Source organism: Panthera leo, chromosome E2 (assembly GCF_018350215.1).
Source record: "Panthera leo isolate Ple1 chromosome E2, P.leo_Ple1_pat1.1, whole genome shotgun sequence".
In the NCBI taxonomy this organism is placed as follows: domain Eukaryota; kingdom Metazoa; phylum Chordata; class Mammalia; order Carnivora; family Felidae; genus Panthera; species Panthera leo.
Window position 1 is genome coordinate 50,949,651 of NC_056693.1, and position 27,112 is coordinate 50,976,762.

General features: G+C 40.4%; 1 protein-coding gene across 11 annotated transcripts in view; it reads left to right on the forward strand.

Moving 5' to 3' along the window:
- The window catches only part of LOC122207954 (metalloproteinase inhibitor 1-like), a 63,672-nt gene that overhangs the window by 14,249 nt on the left and 22,311 nt on the right, over positions 1 to 27,112 (forward strand). For 7 of the 11 annotated variants that reach the window (XM_042918384.1, XM_042918387.1, XM_042918388.1 and 4 more), the window contains exons 3-10: positions 2,590 to 2,668; positions 3,238 to 3,313; positions 4,405 to 4,548; positions 23,090 to 23,213; positions 23,397 to 23,470; positions 23,618 to 23,732; positions 23,992 to 24,113; positions 24,388 to 24,739. In XM_042918384.1, coding sequence (XP_042774318.1) covers positions 23,099 to 23,213; positions 23,397 to 23,470; positions 23,618 to 23,732; positions 23,992 to 24,113; positions 24,388 to 24,600 — 639 coding nt within the window. In that variant the 5' untranslated portion in view covers positions 2,590 to 2,668; positions 3,238 to 3,313; positions 4,405 to 4,548; positions 23,090 to 23,098 and the 3' untranslated portion in view covers positions 24,601 to 24,739. Of the gene's footprint in view, positions 1 to 2,589; positions 2,669 to 3,237; positions 3,314 to 4,404; positions 4,549 to 23,089; positions 23,214 to 23,396; positions 23,471 to 23,617; positions 23,733 to 23,991; positions 24,114 to 24,387; positions 24,740 to 27,112 lie in introns of those variants that run through there. The other 4 variants (XR_006197064.1, XR_006197066.1, XM_042918390.1 and 1 more) reach the window with 3 other exon arrangements.

Here is a 27,112-nt window from a genome sequence, read left to right on the forward strand (position 1 = left end):
AAAGCAAAGCCAGAATGCCAGAATTTTCTAAGCATCCATTGTCCAATATGGTAGTCACTGACCACATGTGGCTATTGGAGGGTGGCCAGTCCCAGCTGAGATGTGCTGTCAGTGTAAACTACACCCTGGATTTCAAAGATTTAGTGTGAAAAGAAGGTCACATATCTCATTCATTTTTCATTGATTATGTTGGCCTGATAATATTTTGGATATAATGAATCAAAATATATTATTAAAAGTAATTTCACCTGTTAATTTTTACCTTTAGTGTGCCTTACTGAAAAATTTAAAATTACTTACGTGGTTGGCATTATATTTCTTGTAGGCAGTGCTGATCTAGGAGAAAGATTTTCTTTCTGGGAATAGGCTCTACCTGCCCTTTCTTCAGGTGCCTTGTGACATGATGACAGAACTATGTGAAGCATGTTGCACACAGGGAAGATGGAAGGGCTGAAGATGTTTATTCCACCACCACCCCCAAGCCCTCATTGGGTTATCATGGCTTTGATGTGAGCCACTGGGTCTTTCTCCTTCTTCCCTTTCCCCCCTTCCTCTTCTTTCTTTCTCTTCCCTCTTACTTATTGTAAAATCATCTATGCCAAAGTGCCTGCTATTCCTGAGCTCTAATAGGAGTGAGGTGTCGGTCAGATAATTAGCTCCTGTTATACTTCACTCATCATTAGCACCTGATTTACTGGGAAAGCTTTACTCCAGGTAAAATCATTACCTGCCAGAATGATGTGTCTTGTAGAGACAGGCTTTGCCTGCCCAGAATACTTCCAGAGTTCTTTAAGTAATATTATTTTGGTTTTTCTTTGCAAAACTGATCAACATCTTTGGTTGTATCAATCACAGTGCCCTGTACTCTTCCCCTCCCCACTGGACATTCAGGATAATTCAACTCCCTTTCCCAGGACTTGAGTCTCAAGAAGAATGACCTATCATGGGAGTGGAGGTAGATCTAAGCCATTTGTATATCAGTCTCCACAGAGACTGACTGATCACTCCTGCTACGGGGTTCTTAGACCTACCTTGATACTGTGCTGATTGATTTTCAATTCTTCTTTCAATCTGATGAGCTACCCAATAAGACTTGAAATAACTTCCTTTTGCATTTAAGCTGCGCAGAATCATTTTCCATTCCTTGCAGCCACAGCCCTCTATGTTGTTATTCTAATTCAGCAAAACAGTGAAATGCTGCAAGAAGTATTTAAGAACCTTTATCCCTGGCTGCAAATATTAATAGGATGGAATAAAGAGGTAAATTGGTTGAAACACAGCCATCCGCTTTGTCTTCGTACAAAACCGCCATTGTGCCGTTCCTTGGCTGGCTCCGTTGATCATGAAGCTGATTCCCACCAGCTCTTGCAGACCTCACCTTCATGCTGGGGTCTGCTGAGCTCTGGGAAATGGGAGTTGAAAGGAATGAGAAGGCCTGGATCTCCCCGATCCTTTCACTTTTTAAACACTGCTATCGTCGGTTCTCACTCAAGCTGTCCCCTGTGAAACCATTTTGAAGTTGGGCCGAAAGCTACACATCTCCAAATGTTCTTTAAATACCTGCTAGATTTTAACCACTGAGGAGCAACTATTTCCTCATGACCTGCATGTGCGACTTCAACTATGTTTGTCATTCAGGTAGAGTACTGGTGGCTTCATCTACTTAACCAAGGTAAAGGAATGCTTCCTTTCTTCCCAAAGTGTACCCAATTGTCCTCTTATTTGGGGGTTTTAAAGACTTGATCATGGTCTTTCCTTAATCCTAATAGTCACCCAGTGCAAATCTCTGGAGCATTTTATGATGGGAAGAGGAGAAACGTCATGTAAGTTTTGCAGCTGTGAGCCGTGGATTTGCCATTACTAAAATACCTTGCATTTGCAAAATAAGTTATCAAGAAATTGTTTCTTCATGAACCCTATACCTGTATTTTCCATTTTTGTTAGAAAGGTTGGTGCCAGCTAGGGAAGAAGGGTTTAGGGGTAAATATAACTCCTTTGATGTGTATAACGAAGAGACTGACGTAATGTTCTTTTACCAGAATTGTTTATCAGTTGCATACTAAGTTTCAAGCACTAAACTAGGGTTTTGCATTTATTATTTGACTTGTTTTTCGCAGCAACCCTAAAAGTTAGATACCATTATCCCAGTTTTAAAAACAAGAATGCTGAAAACTAAGTAGGTGCTCTAACTACAGTCACCCAGCTAAGAAGTGACAGATCAAGATTTCGAAGACCAGCAATGTCTGACTTCAAACCATAGTTAATTCCATCAGATCTTCCTGTTTCTTTTTTTGCTTTTGTTTTATGTTTATTCTGAGAGGGACAGTGTGCACATGTGAGTGGGGGAGGGGCAGAGAAAGAGAGAGTCTCAAGCAGGCTCCCCGCTGTCAGCGCAGAACCCGACATGGGCTCAAACTCACGAACTGTGAGATCATGACCTGAGCCAAAACCAAGAGTCAGATGTTTAACCACCTGAGCCACCCAGGCTCCCCACATCTTCCCTTTTCTTTGCTGTTGTTTTTGCCATTTAATAAAATGCAGTTTAGTTAAAAAATAAAGCTGTTTAACCAAACATAACTTTGTTTTTAGGTTAACCCTTAAATAACATGAAACAAGAGTTAAAGAGACAGACCCTTCCTCAAGGAGACGTACATTAAATCAACAAGTGGTATGTTATGTACTACTTTTTAAAATTTAACTCCAGTTCTCAACTCATCAGAATAAAGTATCTGGTGTTAGGAAGCCATTGTCCTCTATGGCACAGACACCACAGACTTGGCATATTCTGCCTGGTCCTGCTCTGTGGAGTTTCTCCATCCAGGGACACTGTCTCCTTCAGGCATTCTGTCAGTCATCAGCTGCCTGCCTTCCAAGTACGATCTGAACATAACTTTGCTGCTAGGTCTGTCCTGCCGTGTTTCTCCCTAAGCTAAGCTAAAGTTGAAAGAACCTTACTCCTTCTATAGGTTACTGCCATCCCCAAAACTTCAATCCAAGTTTCTAAACTTCTCATGACCAGATGCTATCCTTCTAAGTAAATTATTTGGCAACTACGTAACCTTATTATTCTCTGACTCTCCAACCAGGATAAACCCACTTCTCAGAGGAGTGGCACAAGCTCATGATTTTTTTACCAAATACCTAAAGTAATTTGAAATACAAGATAAGGTTATATGGTTATTTCCTAAAAATGTCATGGATGGGTTTATCCAACCATCACATATGATTATTTCCTAGGAAAGTCACGGACGGTTTTATCACCTCAAAGGATGGGCATTTCTGGTTCCACCTACTGTTCCAGCATCATGCTGAGGTTAGTTTGTGATACCATATGTGAGACTTTTCCACAGACATGGCAGTCACTGCCCGATTCCTGATGACAGGAGGGCGAGAAGGGACAAACTCATTTCCTTCTCACAACTTTCACATGGCCCCCTCCATCTTCAAGCCAAGTCTACATCTGTTTCTTGAGTCTCCAGTGCTTACTGGGTAGGGAGTGTGGGGAGGTTGGAGGAAAGCTGAGTGGAAAACAGATTTCACAGAAAAAGCTTATAATCTTGGAGAAAAATAGGGGAAGGCCAGAAATACAAAGGTTTGAATCAAAGAGTGAGATAAATGATCTTCATCAGTGATAGTGTCTCTGCTTCTGAACTTTTATTTAAAAACAAACTTTTGGACAATAAAGAAAACTTTCCTGAAACAACAACAAGAAAAATTCTGTGCCCCATAGTACCTTTCCATACATTTTTTCCCATTCTATGAATCTGATAAAATTGAAAATTTAAATCTCTTTAAGTTTTTAAAGGAAGCATGGATCACTGCCCTGAAATCAAGCATAGAACATCCATGGTCCTATATAACTGAACTTGCCATTTAAAATCATTAAGGACAAATTTCCAAGATCCAAGTGAATCTAGCCCTAAAGATCTTTCAGTATAATTGGAAAATAACCCCTTGACTGGCTGTTGAAAAGGAAGAATATGGAATCCCTTTGGTTCCGTGGAAAGAAAATGAAGAGTATCCCATAGTGGAGGCCAAAGGTGAATAGCATATGTTCTGAAAAGTTTCTAAGCCAGATAACCCCTACCCTTTTCATTTCATGGGTAGTAAATGTAGATGACTATCTTGATCCAGTCCTGGCTCCTACCCAGGTTTCTAGCTTTGTGACCTGGGGGGAGGATGTTTGACTTCTCTATCAGTTCTATTAACTATAAAAATGGGCATAATTATATTTGCCTCATAGGGCTGTTGTAAAGATTGAGCAAAATAAGCATATAAATGAGCTAGTTTAGTCCTTGACATGATAGGTGTTTAATGAATATTAGATTTGTTTTCTCTCAATTTGCAATATCTAACACTTCTGTATGAAAAGGAGTCCTGATTTAACTAGAAATGTCATTGCAGCCAACTTGTGGGCTGAGATGAGCGCTCAGATGAGAACTCCAAGCAGACTTCTCAACACATGCCTGTCAAGTTTGCAACCAGTCAGATATGGAATTGTGTTTTCCCAGACAGAAGTGGAAAGTTACTCCTACCTCATAGAATTGTGTGAGTAGAACATAAACTTTATAAAACACCTGGCACTAAATAGAATTGCTACAGTACATGTGAGTGTGTCCGGTTGAAGAAATTGTTGCCGGCCACGGGGTCGTGGGGATGTTGTAAACCATAGATGGGAATCATCATTGTTTTCTCTCTCATATTTAGATCTGTAGTCTACCTGAAACTGACTTTTGCCTGTGGCATGAGAGAGAATTCATAATAACTATTGGTTTTAAGGTCAAGACCCTTAGTAGACTCTTCTTGACCCCTGGGTCACTCTCACGACCTTGACCCTCCAAGATAACTGGCTTCCACTGCTCTCTGTCTTCTTTCCTTCCTGCTCCCTGTTGACACAGGCTGTCTTCCTGTATGTGCAGACATACCGAGCTGGAGAAAAAGAATGCTTATCTGTCTTCCCAAGGCCTGTGTCCTTCATAAAGGATGGTCTTGGAGAATCTCTAAAAGGCTAGAATATAGGTGGAAAATCATGGTGGGAAGAGCCACAGTACAGCCCACCCTCCTCTTCCAAATCTTTTGTTTGTATAAGCTTGGCAGGAAAGGGTGAGGGATGAGACTGAGGCAGCAGAGACAGCTTGGAGACTTCTCTTGGGATCTGGGATCTGCCCCTAGTTGTTTGAGCTCTGATTGCCTCTTCCTTCAGCTTTGGATCCCATTTAGCAATTCTTAGGCAACCAGACAAGTTCCACATACCCACATCTCATCACACCAGGGTGGTCTTGCCGGGGAAAGGGGGCAACACAGGAAAGAACTGGGGTCCAAACATAGTGACGCCTGTTAACACTTGCCAGTTTTACCTAAGGCTTTCCCTGTGTGTGCACACTTAGAGACAGGATGAGTGCTGGCGCCCTCTGCAGTGCCGAGTTCCTGGTACCCGGGAGAATATCAGTGATGCAGACGGTGACATTCGGCGTGTGTCACCTCCCAAAATTAGAAGCAACAACAACAACAACACTGAAACAAAAGTTGCCACGGCTGAACGGCTGGTGATAACGTTCGTTAAAAACAACTACCGCAGGGGCGCCTGGGCGGCGCAGTCGGTTAAGCGTCCGACTTCAGCCAGGTCACGATCTCGCGGTCCGTGAGTTCGAGCCCCGCGTCAGGCTCTGGGCTGATGGCTCGGAGCCTGGAGCCTGTTTCCGATTCTGTGTCTCCCTCTCTCTCTGCCCCTCCCCCGTTCATGCTCTGTCTCTCTCTGTCCCAAAAATAAATAAAAAAAAACGTTGAAAAAAAAAAAAAATTAAAAAAAAAAAAATAAAAAATAAAAAAAAAAAAAAAAAAAAAAAAACAACTACCGCAGTCCGTATGTTGTGGAGGAGCCACGTGGCACCTGGAAAAATTGCATTCTGATATTTTAGGGGAAAAAACAAAAGTTAAAAGGAGAAAGAAAAGAACTCTCCTATCTCAAAAGACGCAGATTTTCCCAATTCTGAGAATCTGAATCACAGCCAACTTACAAAGTCCTTTGAAATTAACAGGTTATATTAGCAGAGCTGACACAGCCTTATCTGAAAGTGAGCAAGAACAGCCCCCATCATGATGGAAAAGCAAAGCAAAAAGCTTCTAAAGCCTGTTACGGCCTGAGCCAGAAGAATTAAGGTCTTTGCACAATATTGTCCCAGAATGTCTCAGAATCATATATTTTTGTGAGAAACTTGGAAGTCAGATTTTCTTGTGTGGCAGAACACATACCATGGGGATTTCAGAGCCGTGGATGGCCAGGATTTTTACTAAGCAGCAGGAAAAGTTCAGGGCTAAGGACCAAGAATAATGAAGATGTACAGAGAAGTATAGGTGGGGACAGGAGGTGAAGAGAGAAGAAGATCTCAGGATCTTTCCAATTTCTAATCTCAAACAACCTGAAGTCTAGCCGCTTTCCATTCTATGTACTATGAGGTATATTTAAATTTATTTCATAGCCACCTTTTTAATGAGCTGTCTGGAGCTGGGTTCTCTTACTTTGTACCAAGAATCCTAACAACCGCAGTGAGTGTCAGGACATGGCCAAGTGAGCCGAGAGGTGGTTTTCTAGGCACAGGACGCCGCCACACCCCCGACAAAGCTTACTCTGCCCCACGGGTGCTGACGTGTTCCACAAAATTCCCGAACATCAACTTACACACCAGAGAAGTACGTCAGGCTGGATGTGCTTTGCCTGTGGAGGAAATGGAAGATAGATTGAGCTGGCTGCTCCAAGAAGCCAAGATGTGTGACTTGACTACTCCGCTGTGCAGAAGGCCATGCAACCTGGAGCCAGCAGACTGGTCCTAGTCTAAAACACTCTGCTAACGGCAGCCTAGGTATATTACAATGCTCCCTTAAGAACTTCTCATCCTTACTCAGAGTAACACAGCTAAAACTGTTTTCCAGATCCACTTTTTCCAGTGTTCCAGTAATGAGATGTTCTTCGTACATGAGTCCCAGGCCCAAAGGGACAGTTACTTTTCATCTGGATTCATAAGGCCCTAACGATGCTAACATCAAGCACCATATTGTTAGTTCTGTGCAGTCTATATACATTTTTTAAGTCACATTTTCCCGATTATATGACCTTGAGCAAATTAATTAAACTCTGGACCTCTGTATACTTTTCTGTAAAACAGATTTAATATGCATTACTTCACGATTGTTGTGAATATTAAATAAATTTACCAATATAAAGTGCTTTGCACAGTTCCTGGCACATGGTAGGTGTTGAACAAAGATGAGCCTTTTATTATTATTGCTAGAAGTATCTGGCTGCCTCCGTTGACTTCACTCCAGAGGCTGATGACCTCCCTCCCCTTTGTCTAAAAATATTTCACTCTCTCTCTGCCCCTCCCCCGTTCATGCTCTGTCTCTCTCTCTGTCCCAAAAATAAATTTAAAAAAAGTTGAAAAAAAAATTTTAAAAAAAGGGGCGCCTGGGTGGCGCAGTCGGTTAAGCGTCCGACTTCAGCCAGGTCACGATCTCGCGGTCCGTGAGTTCGAGCCCTGCGTCAGGCTCTGGGCTGATGGCTCGGAGCCTGGAGCCTGTTTCCGATTCTGTGTCTCCCTCTCTCTCTGCCCCTCCCCCGTTCATGCTCTGTCTCTCTCTCTGTCCCAAAAATAAATTTAAAAAAAAGTTGAAAAAGAAAAAGAAAAAAAATAAAATAAAAATATTTCAGATGCCACTTTAGCAGTTAGAGATTCATCTTTCCGGGTTGTCAAATAATCTCTTCTGTAATGTAGAAAATTCTAGTTCAGAAATATGAAATACTACCTAATGGTCATTTAAACCTTTTCGAAAATAGTTTTCCAACTAGATCATTTCCTTCTAATATATTTTATTGCAAAGAAGGATGCAATTAACCAATGGACTCTTGAGAGAGATGCGGACTTGCAGAACTGACATGGTGGTAGGCTGATGCCTAATTCTCCAGACTCACCAGGCAGATGAGCTTGTCTCCTCAGAGATACTCAGAGCTCCAAAATCTGAGGAACAGGTGCCTCCTTATCAGGTACATGGATTTTTTCTGCCATCTAGCGGTCAACTTTTGAGGACAACTGCCTTTAAGTGAGCTAAGAAGGCATTGTCCCACCCTGGACAGTGCCCAAGAACCTGACTGGCTTCTAGGAGTTTGACTGTTTTACGTACCTTATATAAGCGGAATCATGATTTCACAGGTGTACATATATGCCCAAACTCATTTAATCTTACACATTAAATATGTGCAGGTTTTGTGTATCAGTTATATACTTTAATAAAGCCACGTAAGTAACAACAACTCCTGGGCATCGTCTTCGGCTTACACTTTCCAGGGACTGAGATCCCGTATGAGATGGAAAGAAATACAAAGGCCTAGATCTTCCGGGAGGTTAGAGCTCCACACTGGCTGGCTCCAGAGCAATACCTTAGCCACTTGTTCTTTGGGTGGCCTCAGGCTTGCCACTTCCCTCTCCCAACCCACCTTCTCATCTATCAGATGGGTCACGCTATGGATTCCTGCTAGCCCTGATATTTTGGTGTTCCAGTGTCTCTCAGATTGCAAATATTTGTTTAAAGAAGCTTATCTATACTTCATTAATAAGACTAAACTGAGGAGAAAGTATAACATTTAGACAGTTAACTAATTTAGCATTCCTTAGGACAACTCAGTAATAAGGTGGGTAGGTATAATGTTTCTGGCATCATCTTCCTCTTGGAGAAGCTCCTCCTTCTTAATTTCTGTGTAAAGCCTCTTAACTATTGATTCATTTACTCTAAAGTCTGTAGAATGCAAAGAGCAGTGAGTAGGTGGCTTGTTTTTAATATTCAGATATTTTTTGATGAATGCTAGAAAGGCTGATCACACCAATAATACATGTTTATTCATTTGTTGGATTTATTTAACCTAGACTTTTCCATTTGCCAAGACATAGCACTGGCTTAATCCCTTCCAAAAATGACTACCATATGTTTTGTAACATTCTACCAACTTCCAAAGTCTCTCCTTTTCCCTTCATCGCTATTCTATTCAATAATTAAGAGACCGGATGGGGTCCTTGGGTGGCTCAGTCAGTTTAGCATCAGACTTCAGCTCAGGTTGTGATCTCACAGTTTGTTAAGTTCAAGAGACTTAGGGCTCGCTGCTGTCAGCATGGAGCCTGCTTGGGATTCTCTGTCTCCATCTCTCTGCCTCCCTCTCTCTCTCTCTCTCTCTCTCTCCCTCCCTCCCTTCCTCCCTTCCTTCCTCCCTCTCTCTTTCTCAAATATAAACATTAAGAAAAAAAAACAAGAAAGAGGAATCTGAAAATAACCAACTACATGAAGGTCCCACTGGCTTCCCATTCCTGCCATTATCGCATCCAAACCTGCATTTTGCCATCAAAGCATTCTTTGGGCCCTAGAAAGGACGTTTGTGTATCACTTCCTCAGTACTCCCATCTCCTGCCAGCTGCAGCACCCTGAATTTTCTTTGGAAAAGTACTCCCTGCTATGACGTGAGTAGTCTTGACTTCACTTCCAAGGCCAGAGTGGATCTTTTTTGGCTTAGGCCACTCTCAATGATCCTTCTCCTGGCCATAGTGGTTGGTTCAGAGGTGGACATAGGAACCAACCCAAGTCAATGAGATTTCTGGAGGAACTTATGAGAAATGGACTCTCTCTGATCCCTTCTGGACATAAGCAGGACATATATACCCAAAGAAACTGCTGAAGCCATCTTGGAATCAGAGGAAAGAGACTGCTAGAAACTTGTGAGCCCCAACAAAGAAGAGCAATAAATGGAGAAGGAACTGGAAAACTGACCAGATCATTGGAGCCCTGGACCAAGTCTGACCCGAAGCTAGTCTCTCCTTTCTCTTCAGTTAGCCAACAAAGTTCATTTATTATTTAAGCCAGGTTGAATTGGGTTTTTTTTTCCTTTTGAAGTAATAATGACACCAACAATAATAATTTATAACTCCTATCAACCCCATGCAAAGTGTCCATACATTTTGCATTAGTCCTCATAGACTCTTTCCTTCCAGCTTTACCAGACTAAAGGAAAATATTCAGGCAGAAGGGACAGCGAAGGACCACAAGTGCCCATGAGGTTCCGGGGGGTGCTTACTTGGCTGTTAAAAATTGGACCTGAGCATGGGGGAGAAGGCAGAGGCAAGTGTGACCTCAAGGGCACGACCTAAGTCACTTTGGGCCTGACTGCTATTGCCGTAACTAGGAGAAGAAATGAGTTTGGAGGAAGGGGACGAAGTTCAGTTTAGAACAATTTGAATTTGAGGATAACTATCCAACTGAGCCTCAAAGGTGTTGACTTGTCTACCATCACCAGGAAACTGGCAGGTCCTTGAGGGCATGGACTGTGCCATCTAACCCCTAGAAGGCCCCAAGGAATATGTGCTCAATTAATGAAGAAATAAATTAAAGCTAAATTATCCAAAAATAATTACAGAACAATTAGGTCCCAATGTCTTCTGTGAGCCTGATGATCATTACGTTTATTAGGAATTCGAAAAAGTCCTGTGATGCCTGCCAGTGGGAATGATGGTGCGTCCGTGGAAGAGGTAATGCTAAAGCTGTACTTGGAAGATGTAGTGGAAGAAAGGGAGTAGGACATTCTAGACTGGGAGAGGAGCTGGAAGAAGGTGCTCATGCCTCCCTGCCTAATTTGATAATGCCACTGTGTTGTGCAGAATCCTATCACTGTTTCAAGTAATTAGAGCACTGGAGTGAAGCAAGTCATAAGGGACCCCATCTCACCTGAAAACTGGAGACCCATCACAGTGACCAGAGAAGTAGAGGGTACCAGAAAGGCATTTTTCTTGGAGAAAAAGGTCACAGGAAGTTAAACAAAAAAAAAAGGGGGGGGGGGTGTCCCTGGGTCACCTGGGTGGCTCAGTCAGTTAAACGTCCGACTTGTGATTCCAGCTCAGGTCATGAGCTCACAGTTTGAGTTCAAGCCCCACATGGGTCTCCGTGCTGACAGCGCAGACCTGCTTGAGATTGTCTCTTTCCTTTTCTCTCTGCCCCTCTCCAGTCATGTTCTATCTCTCCCTTCCTCCTTCTCTCTCCCTCTCCCTCAAAAATAAAAATAAATAAATAAAGGGTCCCTAACTGCATCTTTCTATCTCCTTCAGCTAAGTCAGGAGACCATTTGGTCTGTCTCTATTGAAATCCAAGGAATAGGAAATAAGGCAGCTGGTGGTGATGTTTTGTGCCTCATTTTCTGATTACATACAAGACGGAGGAAAAAAAGGGGGGGAATTTTGAGCCATTCTGATAAACAAATCCAGAAGCTAACTGCATGGTTTTGTTGCCTTTACCTCCAAAGGAGTTTTTCAGAGAAAAAGTTACAATGAAATTTTCTATTTAAAAAAGAGGAAGAGTCTAACTCCCATAATTGTTTCCAATTTAAGAAAAAAATATCTTCAAAAGGAAAGTGTTACTTCTAAGCTAGTTGTTCCATATGCATTTTAAAAAGAAAATATGGCACAACCTAAAGCAGCTTTCTGTCAGCTTTTGGGGATTTGCAGGAGAATGATCAAAGGGGCCCTTTCTCTCTGTCTGAGATATATAAACTCTTATCAGTCTCCTCTTAAAAGGCTCTCTGGGTGTAGGCAGTTACTCCTCTATCATAACTGTTTACTCTTACAGGGAATAGAACTCTCACGGTTGGTTTTATGAATGTCTTAGTCATCTGCAAGGAAGTACTTTGAAACATTAGAAAATCCATTCAAATCTTATTTAACTGGCAGCAGGTGACTTGGAAATGATTTTGTTCTCCTTCTTGTTTTCTAATTCTTTGAAGAATGATGATGCTCACCGGCTTCATTACTTCCCAGGGAATCAGATCTGGGATCCAGGGACCTGTGCAAACAGAGGCACCCACCCATCACCATTATGCAGTGGACACCTTCTGAGTCTTAGGTGACCAGACTGTGGCCTTGTATTCTGGGCAGGCAGTTCTGAAGGTTGCTCCTGCTCTTGCATTTTAATATGGGCTCAGAATAGAGCAGAGGTGGCGTGGAATAGTGGATGAGGCTTCAGGAAGTCTGGAGGTGCACATTCCAGTTCGACTTGACTAAATGCTTCACCCTTTCTAAGCTTCTTTTTAACTTATCTCTAAAATAGCATAGTGATAGGGGCACCTGGGTGGCTCAGTCGGTTAAGCGTCCGACTTGGGCTCAGGTCACGATCTCATGGTCTGTGGGTTCGAGCCCCGTGTCGGGCTCTGGGCTAATGGCTCAGAGCCTGGAGCCTGCTTCCGATTCTGTGTCTCCCTCTCTCTCTGACCCTCCCCCATTCATGCTCTGTCTCTCTCTGTCTCAAAAATAAATAAACTTAAAAAAAAATTAAAAAAATAAAATAGCAGTGATAGCCATTCCAAAGGAGTGCTGAGGATTAAATGAGATAGTATATATCAGATGTCTCCTATACATGATACACAGTATTGGTTCAGTGAATTATGATTGTTGCCAGTGCCGGGGGGGTGCGGGAGGGGGTGGGGAGGGTACTCCTGGCAGTGGTATTGTTATAGGATTTTCAGTATTCAACCAATGGAAGAAAAAATTTAAGTGGAATACTCCTTTCCAAATTACCCATGTTGATTTCAAAGCGTTACAGTACGAATGATTAATACAAATACTACGAAATTGCCATTTTTCAGTTTGGGATATTTTTGTTTTTTTAATTTATATGTTATTAAAGCTAATAGATGCTCATTTTCAAATATTTAAATGATACAGTTGTACCAAGTGGGAAATGAAAACACCTTATCATTTCAAACCTTTCTGCTCTGAGATATGGTAATTATCATTTCAAATCTGTTTGTGTATACGTATACAAAGAGTGCTAGGACAAAATCATGAACTTTTCATCAGCAATAAGATTTGATTTTGATGTGATGGTGGGCCATTTATTTATTTAAAAAAATTTTTTTAATGTTTATTTATTTTTGAGAGAGAGAGAGACAGTGCGAGTAGGGGAGGTGCAGAGAGAGAGGGAGACACAGAATCCAAAGCAGGCTCCAGGCTCTGAGCTGTCAGCACAGAGCCCAATGCAGGGCTCAAACTCACAAACTGCGAGATCATGACCTGAGCTGAAGTAGGACGCTTAACTGATTGAGCCACACAGGCACCCCAGTGGTAGGCCATTTAATTTCTAGGTCCTCATCTTTGGGGTGGAGCCCACTGGGAACTTTAGATTTTTGATCCAGTTTTTAAGCCAAGAGCAAATTAGGCTTTCAGATTGCTCTAACAGAGGGGTTGTGAGTTGTCTATTATTAAATCACGTCTAATAATCTCAGTATTTCCTGTTGGACTTTACTTATAGAGTACTGCCTTTTGTTGAGGGATAATTTCAAAAAGTTAAAAACACAACTTACATAAACATATGATAAGGATATGCCAACAGGTTAATTAAGTTTGTTAAGAAATGAAGCAATCAATCAGATGATATACCTGTTTCAAAGCAGAATTCAAGGAACAGAAATGTAAAGAGTCATTCAGATGAATGGTGAAATGAATTTGTTAATAGATATAAAACTGGCTAATGCTCTTTAGGACCATAAACTGAAACCTTTGGAGTGTAGATTTCTGGTGAGATAGAAATCTAAAAGTGAACATATTAAATGATATTATCAATGCTCCCATCAAGTAGTAAAGAACAAAATCAGAACACAGATGGGTCCTCTTAAATAATTGAATAATCCTTGAATGAGACCTTTTAATGATGACCTATGACTTTAAAAAGGACACATTGTCATCTTTTCATTTAAGTTTTGGACATTATTATTATTTTTTTTTTTTTGACAGTGAGAGAGCATGGAGACAGTATTAGCAGGGGAGAGGGGCAGAGGGAACAAGAGAGAGAGAGAGAGAGAGAGAGAGAATCTCAGGCAGATTCCACACTCAGCCCAGAGCCTCATGTGGGGCTCAATCCCATGACTTTGAGATCATGACCTGAGCAGAAATCAAGAGTCAGTTGCTCAGATGAATGAGCCACCCAGGTGCCCTTGGACGTTAATTATTCTTAAGAATTATTTAAACTTGTTCTTGGTTGTTATGGTCACTGTGTCCCTGTTATCTTGACCCACAAAATCTTCACTTTCTATGTCTTTGATGTCCTTTTCATGTCTTCCATAATTTAAGAAAAAGCTTTTATTAAAAAACAAGACCTTAAATTTTTTTCATTTACTCTTTTTATCTTCTCAATACATAAAGCAGCAATGGGGAGACTAGTCCCTTATCACCAGCAAGGTAATTTTATCTTCCGTTGTAGAGCTGATTTCACGTGTTTGTAGTGATTAACTATTAAAATTCCTGTTCTCTTACTATTTTTGCATGTTTCCCTATTTCAAGCTTATAATAAATTCCTCCCATGCTCTATCCTACCCCCAAGACCATATGAGGTGTCTCTTATATGTCCTAATGCACTTGTCACCCTATTATGATACGTTTCCCAGCCACCTACCTCCACCAACACACCTTTTTATTAACTTGGAAAATCAGACTGTTCTTGTCTCCTGTTTCCTTAGGGATTGACTTATATTAGGTGCTCCATAAGTAATACCTGAATCAAAGAATGATGTATGGACACTATTCTTATAGTCAATGAAGCAAATGTAAAACTAAAAACAAAAAAAAATTATTTCAAAACATCCTTCTTCATCTCTCCCGCATAGTTTTCTTTTAATCACTCTACTGAACTTTCTTTGTCACTCATTTTAAACATCATAAAACTCTCCACCTTTTAATGTATTAATTAGTATTTTTGCCTTGACTCAAGACCAGTAGTTCTTCTTTAGGTGAAATATTGAAAAATGGTTAAATTCTGAGTGTCCCAACTCAAAGTTGAACTTAGCTGTTCAAAACCAGTTTTACTGACTATAATTTAATTTCGCTCTATAATAGCTATAAAACAGACTTCTCCCCTGTAAGAGCCAAAAAACATTTAGCACATCATTCTTAATTTTTTAGAAAAGAATTGAATCAAAAGAGTTCCTTATCGTATAGCAATTTCATGGTGAGACTAAGACTGTTTTTTTGGTACTCAAACTAGTGGGTGAAACATTAGACTCCACAGCGACAAGTTGGTGTGTATTGCCTGTTCGTTTTTGATCCCAGATACATGGTAAATGGAAACAAGCAATGATATTTTTTGGTTGGGCAATACTTGCTCTGCTTGTGAGGTAATCAAAGACCAAGGCTTATTAGGTGAGTCAACAGTAATGCTTGAAATACTGGACAATCTCACGTTGCCATAATGAGAACTGAATGATGCTACAAAGCTGAAGAAGCAGAAAGATAGCCTTCCCTTATTAATATTAATCATTGGCAGGTAACATAGTGAATGCTCAGTAAATGCCTGTTAATGCTACTGCTCTCTCTGTTACTATGAAAGCCCTTCTCCCCATCCCCATCTGCCAGGTCTTTTTTTTTTTTTTTTTTTTTTAATTTTTTTTAACGTTTATTTATTTTTGAGACAGAGAGAGAGCATGAATGGGGGAGGGTCAGAGAGAGAGGGAGACACAGAATCTGAAACAGGCTCCAGGCTCCGAGCGGTCAGCACAGAGCCCGACGCGGGGCTTGAACCCACAGACCGTGAGATCGTGACCTGAGCCGAAGTCGGCCACTCAACCGACTGAGCCACCCAGGCGCCCCTGCCAGGTCTTATACATACACTGACCAGGCAGGAAGGAGTACTGCTTCTAGGATATGGAAAATCAGAAATAGGGTCTCTTCTTACCTTCTTTCAGAAAACGAATGGGAATCAATAGGAAAATAGAGAATAGTGATTAAACCAAAAAGCGTTGTCTTTTGAAAAGGGCAATCAAATTGACAACTCAAGGGGTGTATTAATCAAGGAAAAATGGGAAAATGTGCAGATTACCATTATCTGGAATGATAAAAGAACATCACTACGGATATATCACACATAAAAATAAAATTAGGGAATATTATAAAGAACTTTATGCTAATAAATTTGAAAGTGTAGGTGAATTGGACAAATTCCATGAAAGATAAAAATTTCCAAAATACACACAAGAATAATTAGAAATTTAATTACCACTGCATCAGTCAAGGAAATTGACTTTGTTCACTGAAATTTTCTTACCATCCAAATAAACTTTGCTTCACCACTTAATCTAACAAACTTTTAAGGCAGAAATAATACATTCATTCACAAACTCTAAGAAAAAAGAAGAGAAATGTCTTTTCTTAGGTTATTTTATCAGTGAAAAATTATTATGACACTGAACACAAGAAAATACATACATACACACACACACACACACACACACACACACACACACACCCTCTAACATCGATATTCTTCAGGAACATACACATAAATTCCACAAGAAAATATTAGCAAATTAAATCCAGCAATGTGACTGAAAGTTGATTTATCCTTCCAAAAACCAAATAATGCAGTTTACTACATTAAGCAAATAAATGGTTAAAGAGAATCCATTTAATTATGTATGTAGATGCAGAAAAAAAAAATCTAGCAAAATTCAATCTTTTGAGAGAGAGACAGAGTGGAAGCAGAGGAGGGGCAGATAGGGAGGGAGACAGAGAATCCCAAGCAGGCCCCAACCCACCAGCACAGTGCCTGATGCAGGGCTCAAACTCATGAACCATGAGATCATGACCTGAGCCGAAAACCAAGAGTCAGATGCTTAACCAACTGAGCCACCCAGGCACCCCAACAGTTATTTTTGATAATATCTCTCAGAAACATAGCAATAGGAGAGAATATTTGTTAACATATTAAAAAACGTATAATAACACTTTACAACCAACATCATACTTAATAGTGAAAGACTGAATGATTTCTCCTTAAGATAGGCAGCACGGTAAAGATTTCTGCTCTTATGCCCGCCATTATTCAACCCTACTATTCTTTATTGTAACAAAAGTTCTAGTCAGTATATAAGGCAATTCAAAGGAATAAAAGTCATAGTGATTGGAAAATAATAAGAAAAACAGTTGTTATTCATGGATGGCAAAATCTTGTATGTAAAATTTCTTAAGAAATCTAAAGAAAAGCTACTGTAACCAATACGTCAACTTGACTAAGTCACAGGGACAAGAACAATGTAGAAAATTCACTCGTACTCATTTGTATACGACAGGAACAATTACAAATTGAAATTAAAAATTGGGGCGCCTGGGTGGCTCAGTCGGTTGAGCTTGAGCGTCTGACTTCAGCTCCAGTCATGATCTCGCAGTTGACGAGATGGAGCCCCGCGTCGGGCTCTGTGCTGACAGCTCAGAGCCTGGAGCCTACTTCAGATTCTGTGTGTGTGTGTGTCTCTCTCTCTGCCCCTCCCCCACTCACACTCTGTCTCTCCTTCAAAAATAAACATAAAAAAATTTTTTTTAATAAAAATCAATACCTACTCAACAGCATAAAAATAAGAAATAGTTAAGAACAAATTTAACAAAATATGTGCCAGACTCATAACACTAAATACAAAACTGCAGAGAGAAATTTTAAATGGTATAATAAATAGAGATAAAATGCTCATGGTTTGAAAGGCTCAATATTGGTATCAGTTTTCCTTAAAATAATCTCTAGATTCAAATCAATTCTAGTCAAAAGCCTAGCAGGCATTTTTGACAAGCAGTATCTAAATTGTATATGCAGCAGGCTCTGTATCCAATGGAAATAGCCAAGATGGGTTTAAAAAAAAAAAAAAGAATACATCTAAAAGAATAACATTACAAAATTTCAAGTATATCATAAAGCTACAGTAACAAAATGTGGTATTAGCATGAGAATACTTATACAGGTAGTAGAGGAAAATATCCAGAAACAAACTCACACATGTAGGGTGAGTTGATTTTCAACAAAGAGGCTAGGGTAATATAATGGAGAAAATTGGTCTTTTCAAGAAATTATGCCAGAACAATTGATGTTATATGGAAAATAATTAACTTTTATTCTGTCCCCAGACCACCCACAAACATTGACTTGAAATGGGTCTTAAACGTAAGGGCAAAAGTTTATGCCTACAACTTCTAGAGGAAAACAAAACATTTTTACAACCTTGGCATGGGCAAAGAATTCCTATATTATAACAACAACGACAAAAACATGAAAGGTTTAGAAAACAACTTTTGCTTAATTAAAGGAAAATATGTGTATTATTCAGAAGACACTGTAAGGAAAAAAAGCCAGACTGAAAGAAAACAGCGAATATTTTATGCAATAAAATAAAACCATTTATTTAAAATTTATTGAAAAGTAAAACAATTGACTTGAAATACATCAGTGTAGCTCTGTTTGCCTCGAGATACTTCCAATGAAGAGCCTCACAAAATGTAAAAAGGATGGTGTGTCTGGTGGAGCTCCATATCCCTGGATAGGAAAAATACGTGTGTGTGTGTGTGTGTAAGAGAGAGAGAGAGACAGAGACTGAGAGACCCCTATGGTAGTCAAAATAATGCCCCTCCAAAGATAACCAGATACTGATCCTTGGAACCTATAACTGTCATATTAAATAACATTATGTATATTAATGTTACAAATGGAATCAAGTTTGTAATCAGGTCACTTAAAAATAGATTATCATGGGGGCACCTGGGTGGCTCACTTGGTTAAAGCGGCCGACTTCGGCTCAGGCCACGATCTCACTGTTTGTGGGTTCGAGCCCCGCGTCGGAGTCTGTGCTGACAGCTCGGAGCCTGGAGCCTGCTTCAGATTCTTTGCCTCCCTCTCTGCCCCTCCCCTGCTCATTTTCTCTCTTTCTCATTCTCTCTTTCTCTTAAAGAATAAATAAACATTTAAAAAGTTTTAAAAAATAGATTATCATGGCTTATCAGAGTGGAGCCAATGCAATCACAAAGATCCTTTAAATGTGAGAAAAGACGGCAGAAGAGTCAATGTCATACACTGTGATGTGAGAAACACTTGACTAGCCATCGCTGGCTTGGAAGATGGAAAGGCGCCATGAGACCAAAACTGGGGGCAACCAGCAGTTGGAAAAAGCCAAAAATGAAAAAGAGAAATTCCTCTCTAGAAAAATATTAAAATATCTAGGACATATTCAATTATGTTTTAAAATCTAATGTGATACTGATGAAGGAATGCACAAATAGACAAATTAAATAGAAAATCATTATATAGTCTCAAATACATCTGCAAATTTAGTCTATGCTAAAGGTGATATCTCAGTTAAGTATGGAAAAAGAGAGCTTTGTAATAGACGTATTGGGTTAACTGGATATCCATATGGCAGAAATAAAATTGTGCTCATGAATCATACTGATACTAAAAGAAATCCCAAATTGGTTAGAGATCTAAATATAAAAAGTGAAATTATGGAAAGAATCATGGTAAAATCTTCTAATACTTGTTAGTAGTGGAAGCATTTGCTAACTATGATTCAAATTCCAGGTGCAGTTAATCAAAATATTGTTAAACTGATTATATATTTTTTAACTCAAGATTAGTAAAATGTTATATGAGAAAAATAATTACAATTATACCATGGAGAGTTAATGTTTTTAACATATAGTTTCTAAAAATAGAGCAACAGTCAATAACCCTGTAGAAAAAATAGGACAAGATATGGACAAGTCACAGAAAAACAATGCCAATGGCTCTTACTCCAACCCTATTTCTAGAAGTCACTTGTAAAGACATATATCTATGTCTATACTACCCAAAGCAATCTACACATTTAATGCAATCCCTATCAAATAACCAACAGCATTTTTCACAAAACTGGAACAAACAATCCCGAAATTTGTATGGAACAGCAAAAGACCCCGAATAGACAAAGCTGTCTTGAAAAGGAAGAGCAAAGCTGGAGGCATCACAATTCCAGACTTCAGGTTATACTACAGAGCTGTAGTAATCAAAACAGATGATACTGGCACAAAAATAGAACATAAGTCAACAGAACAGGATAGAAAAATCCAGAAATAAACCCACAATTATATGGTCAATTAATCTTCGACAAAGCAAGAAAGAATATCAAATGGGGAAAAGATAGTCTCTTCAACAAATAGTGTTGGGAAAACTGGACAGCAAAACGCAAAAAAGAATGAAACTAGACTACTTTATTACACCATACACAAAAATCAATTCAAAATGGATGAAAAACCTAAATGTGAGACCAGATACCATAAAAATCTTAGAGACAGCACAGCAGTTAATTTCTCTGGCATTGGCCACAGGACCTTCTTTCTAGATATGCCTTTTGAAGCAAGGGAAACAAAAGAAAAAATAAACTATTGGGACTACATCAAATCAGCAAAGCTAAAAGGCAACCTATGGAATGGAATAAGATATTTGTAAATGGCATATCTGATAAAGGGTTAGTATCCAAAATATATAAAGAACTTCTAAAACTCAACACCCAAAAATCAAATAACCCAATTAAATATAGGCAGAAGACATGAACAAACATTTCTCCGAAGAAGACCTACATATGGCCAACAGACACATGAAAAAGTGCTCATCATCACTTATCATCAGGGAAACGTAAATCAAAACTCCAATGAGGTATCACCTCACACCTGTCAGGATGCTAAAATCAACAACACAGGAAACAGGTGTTGTTGAGGATGTGGAGAAGGGGGAACCTTCTTGCACTGTTGGTGGGAGTGCAAACTGGTGCAACCACCGTGGAAGATAATATGAAAGTTCATCAAAAATTTTAAAATAGAACTACCCTACAAATGAGCCACCACACTACTGGGTACCCAAAGAATACAAAAGCACTGATTCAAAGGGATACCTGCACCCCTACGTTTGTAGCAGCATTATTCATAATAGCCAAGATATGGAAGCAGCCCAAGTGTTCACTGATAGATTAATGGATAAAGAAGATGTAGCATGTATATTATTCAGCCGTAAAAAAGAATGAAATCTTGTCATTTGCAACAACATGGATGGAGCTAGAGACTATAATACTAAGTGAAATAAGTCAGAGAAAGTCAAATACCATATGATTTCACTCCTATGTGGAATTTAAGAAACTAAACAAATGAGCAAAGGGAAAAAGACAGAAACAACCAAGAACCAGACTCTGAACGGTAGGGAACAAACTGATGGTTACCAGAGGGGGGGTGGAGGGATTCCAGGTGAAATAGGAGATGGGGAATAAGTAGAGCCCTTGTCATGGTGAGCACTGAGTGGTTAAAATAAAAAATATAAAAATATGCTTAAAAAATAAAGACCCCTTGTTAAATACAAGAAAAGATGCATGTATTTTTTTTAATTTTTTTTTCCGATCTTTATTTTAGAGAGAGAGTGCAACTCAGGGAGAGAGACAGAGGGGGAGAATCCCAAGCAGGCTCCACACTCAGCGTGGAGCCCAACACGGGGCTTGATCCCACGACCCTGGGTTCATGACCCAAGCTGAAATCATGAGTCAAACACTCAACCCACTGAGCCACCCAGGTGCTCCAACAAGATGTATTCCCACAGAAAACTGTTGAAAGAACCAATTATTAGGAAATGGTTGGATAATCCAGGGCCTATCAACACAGAGTACTATACAACTGTATAAAGAATGAGGAGTATCATGAAGTATGCCCTAAAATAAAAATGGCAAGATGACCAAAGCTATATTTAGTGCACCACAATGGATGTGCTTATGTCTGTGCTTTTTCTTTTAAATTTTTATTTTAAGTAGGCTCCACACCCAATGTGGGGCTTGAACTCACAATCCAGAGACCAAGCCTCACGTGCTCTGAACCCTCACTGACTGAGCCCACCAGGCACCCCTTGTGTCTGTGCCTATAGGTATTTCCATTAAAGGAGCAACAGGAGGATAAACCACAACATAGTAAATTGAATCATGGTGGGGGGTGTAGGGCAAGTAGCAGAGAAGAGAGCTGTGGGAAAGGAGTTGAAATTGAATGAGTGAATAAGTTTTGTTTGGTAGATTTGGTATTGCAGGTGACTTTGTTTTCTTAAAATCCTAATGCAAATTTAAATTGTATAAAGGTCCTAAATACATTTCTCTTTTTTTTACACGTTTATTCATTTTTGAGAGAGAGAGAGAGAGAGAGAGAGCAGGGGAGGGGCAGAGAGAGAGGGAGACACAGAATCCGAAGCAGGCTCCAGGCTCTGAGCTGTCAGCACAGAGCCCAACACAGGGCTTGAACCCACAAACCATGAGATCATGACCTGAGCCAAAGTCGAATGCTTAACCAACCGAGCCACCCAAGCACCCCATGGTCCTAAATATATTTAAAAATAAAACAAAGGTGTCTGTTGGTTTTCTAGGGCTGCCATAAGAAAGCACCATAGACTGAGTGGCTTAAACAACAGAAACTTATTTCCTCACAGTTCTGGAGCCTAGAAGTCCAAGATCAAGGTTTCAGCAAGGTTGTCTTATTCTGAGAGTATGTCCTTAATTTATAGATTGCCACCTTCTTTTTTTATGTTCACATGGCATTCCTTCTATGTGTGTCTGTGTCCTAACGTCCTCTCATAAAAGTACCAGTCATATCAGATTAGGGTGCACCCTAATGACCTCATTTTACCTTAACTCCCTCTTTAAAGACCCTATCTGTAAATACAGTCACATTCTGAGGGACTGGGGGTTATGACTTCAACATGGGAATTTTAGAGGGACACAGCTCAGCCCAAAATACTGACCAGGAATGGATCAATTTGGTGGCTCTTTGAATAACCATACAGAGAGATTCCAAGTGATAGTGTGTGCAATAATCGCACAGTACCTGCCTGGTTGATATGCCTGAAGGATGAAAGGAAATGCAGATGAGAGAAAAATGATTCCAGCTAATACACCCACTTATCAAATTGTACCTCCCCAGTGGATATGCTCTAGGGCGAAAAGGAAATGCAGAGGGCTATTTATCCTTCCTGGTGCTAGGTGTTCTGCAGAAGCCACGGGACACCTTGGCTCAGACTGACAGAGGTAAGGCATTTTAGACGTAGAACATAGACTTCATGCATCCAGGAGCTAGATCCAATCTTTCTCAGGCCCTTAAACATTAAGGGAGATAAACAGTCATCCGAAGTTATCCCAGTTTCTGTCTAGAGGTGGATGGAGGAGCTGGGCTAGAAGTTCATGCTGTAATTTATGCCCTGTGTTCCCTAGGGCCCAATCATGGCTCCTTCATTCCTGGTAATCTTTCCTTTGCTCCTGGCCCTGTCAACACCTTGCAATGCTTGTGATTGTAAAATTCAGCACCCTCAGACATATTACTGCACATCAGATGTCGGTGAGTCTAAGGGGACACCTTAGAGAAGTCTCCACCAAGGAGCTCTCACCATAGGGTGTAGAAATGCAGAGGTGGGGGAGCTCAGAGGTGGGTGATCTGATCAATGCCTTCATGAGACTTTGGATGTGGGAATCCTAGAGCAATGAAGCTATGGGCCCCTGACCCATTTCTTCCTCCTCCCAGTCATATTAGCTGATATACAAGGACCAGGAAACAACACCGTGACAAAACAAGGTTTCAGAGTCAATGTCATTAAGGTAAACTCAGTACCTCCTTTGTTCTTACCTCCTTTCCTCAAAATAAGCAAGACTATCTGCTCTTGCTGAGAGATTTGGATGGTTTCTGGAGCCTAGCAACTTCTATGTAAACCTAAGGTCCTAGTCACTCTTTCCCTCCCATTGCAGGTACTCAAGGCTCCCAGAGGCATCCCAACAATCCACGAGATCTACTCACCCATCAGTTGGAAAGACTGTAGTTATAGGCTGAGGACCACTCAACAATCACTATTACTTATCGCAGGTGAGCATCCCTGTCCACATACAGCCCCTCAACCTTGCTACCTCCTCCTAAAAGGACCACCTGACTTCTGCAACTAACCCCACCAAGGACCAAGGGCCCCATTATCATGATCTGACAGACTCTTCCTGGGGCAATGCTGGACCCTCATTCATGGCTGACTCTGTACCAGCCTCAGGGCTTCTAGACCCTCTGGTCTGACTTCCCAGGGGATATGCATACATGGTATACTGACTCAGGCCATGCTCCCCCATCACTGCAGGCTATCTGAGGGGGGGCACATTGCGCTTCACAAGATGCCATCTGGTCTATTTCTGGTACCGGCTCACCAGAGAGCAGAGGCTAGGTTTTGAGGCAGCATACAGAACAGGATGCAAATGTCAAGTGAGTATGGTGATTTTTCTCTGCAGCCCAGGCACTACTCTTGTCCCATGTCCTTGTTCCCAGATCTTCCTCCCTGCTGTCTCCCTCCGGATGACCCTTGCTCTTTCACCTTCCTTCCATTCCCTGACCTCTTCCCACTGTTTCCTTTCTGTCCTTTCCCTCCTCACTGCTCCCTTTAGCCTCTCCTTGTTGACAGACCCTTGTTGCCCTTGTCGGTCCAGGATGGAGTGTATGAACAGGAAGTGGGCAGTTCTGTATCTCCCTCCACCCCTAGGTTCAGCCCTGCCTCCACTGCTGGCATTCTTGCCCTCAACCTGACTTTGGAGAGTGTGTGTGGAAACAAAAAGACTGTAACTACAAGGTATGGGAAGGAAACCATTCCTTGTTCTCCATGTGTGTGCCCTCCATGAATGGGTACTGTGAATGGACCCGCATCCAGATGAACTATCCGTACCAAACCTCGGCTCCAGTGACCTCTGTTCACTAGACCCGAAATCATATAATAGAGTTTAATATTCTGTCTCCTGGTCTGGCTGCTGTTAGCAGAACTGAGTTAGTTTTGTACACCTCCACTAAATTGTACACTTAAGTTTTGTTCACTTTCTGTAAGTAGTGTACACATCAATAAAACTTACAAAAACAAATCCCAAGTTGATAAACCACCCTGATGACAAATTCCCTTTATCTTCTCTGTTCATCAATTATCTTTTATTTCTTCTTCATCCAGCAACCTCATGCCAGACTCTAATCCTTCTTATTCCACAATTCCTGACATTTCCTCATCCTCTCAAAGCAAGAGCCCTGGGTCCAAACAAAGGGACAGATCCCAGATCCAATCTGACCAAGGTCACACTCCACCTGACACACCCTTAACCTTCCCCAGATGATTTGCAGAACCATAAATCACAGGAGAAAGGATATTCCTTGTTCCCACAGAATTAAGACTCACTTGCAAATATAAACATTGTTCCTTGTCATATTAAAATTCTGAAAATAAAAGACTTTTAAACTTTTATAAGAACACAAAGGGCAATATTTTTAGGACTTCAAATCACAAAAGTTCCAAAATATATGAAGGAAAATGTTGATAAATTCCACTACTCTAAAATAAAATATCTTTCCCCAAATAAACCAAAGTACCATAAACACTATAAAAATATAAGATACAGACATAGATTGGAATTGGAAAGGATTTACAGCTTTATGATAAAAATTAGGTCTGAAGAGTGTTTTGGGGAATTGGTTGAAGTTTCCCTTTGAACATAATTTATGAACTTAAAAATTTCCCAGAGTCCTTCCAAAAAGAGTGTCTTCTCTGTGTTATTATTTAATTTAATTATGTATTTTATTAATCTAATTTTATTTTGTTAATTATTTTAAATTTGGGGATCATTTTGGATTTACAGAGGAAGGTACCAAGATAGTACAAAGAATTCATACATATTCTTTACCTAGTTTGCTCTAATGGTAACATCTTATGCAACACTGGTATGTTTGTTAAAGCTAAGACATTAACATGAGTACAATACTATTAACTAAATGACACTTTATTCAGATTTCTACCACTTTTCCCTCTTTTTTGTGCCAGAATCTAATCCATGAAACTGCAGAAATTGGTCTGTGACAACTTTTTTTTTTTTAATTTCTTGAAGTTTATTTATTTGTTTTTGAGAGAGAGAGAGACAGAATCCCAAGCAGGCTCTGCGCTGACAGATGGGGGCTCAAACTCACGAACCATGAGATCACATCCCGACCCGAAATAAGAGTCGGACGCTTTAAATGACTGAGCCACCCAGGCACTCCTGGTCTGTGACAACTTCTTAATGGAACTTCATTTTCAGTGACCTGGCAGTTTTACAGTGTACTGGTGTTCTGGAGACTCCCTCAATTTGGATGTGTCTGATGTATTTTCATGATCAGACTGGGGCTGTCGATTTTCAAGAATAGCACAAAGAGGAATACTTACTCTCATTGCACTGTATCACAAGTACCTAGCCTTGATATTACACCACTGATAGTGTTAACAATGATCACTTGGTTAGGGTGGGGTCCGCCAAGTTTCTCCACTGGAAAGGCACCGTTTTTCCATTTTATACTCTTCGCCATGTCCCATTGGTTTTTAGTTGAACAATGGAATTTAGAAAATCGTATCTGGACACGGGTTCTTCATTGCTACTGGGGTGTCACTGCTTCCAGGCCTTCTCAGTAGACAGAACTAGGAAACATATGTATGCATATGAATTTAAGTATATCCACATGGTTATAACTATGACCCTTTCTCTCAATATAAAAATAAACCTGAGTTTCATACTAATGCCAACTACAGAATAATACAGGGCTCATTATAGCTCTCACCTATTGATTATTTGTACCTTTTTTTTTCTGACAATAGGAAACTTGACTTTTATTTTATTATTTGTTCGAACCTAGTGTATATGTAAAGTAGTTTCAGCATGTACCCCGGTGAAGTAAATTTACCAATATAGTACCAGGTTTGTGTAGTTTTTAACATAAATCCACTCATTCAAACTCACATGCACACAGTTTCTACCCTAAGGCCCCAAAGGGTCCCAAACACACCTGGGTCCATTCTGGGAAAGGAGGCCCTAGGGGACATGGTGCAGACTCAGAAATCTCGGTGAACTTACATGCATTGCCAGGAATAAAGACACCGCCTGATATTTCTACATCTACAGTCCCAACCTAATTGATCCCGACCCCCAATTTCAACCTTCCAGTGAGCAGGTCTTCCCATTTAAAACTCTCAGAGAAACATAGATCTCCTGGCAGAAGGTCAAGAATGTAAGTAGCCATGGTTATGGTTAATAGGCACAGAAGAGGCTGCCAAATCCACACACCAGTTGTCTGCGATCTCGCTCTCCCTGGAGTTCAACCAGTGACCTTGGAATCAGAAGAGAATTCTAGAAAAAGAAGACTGTGGAAAAAATGGCACAGACATAGGGAACCAAATGGGAACAGGAAGGTTTTCTGTGCCTATC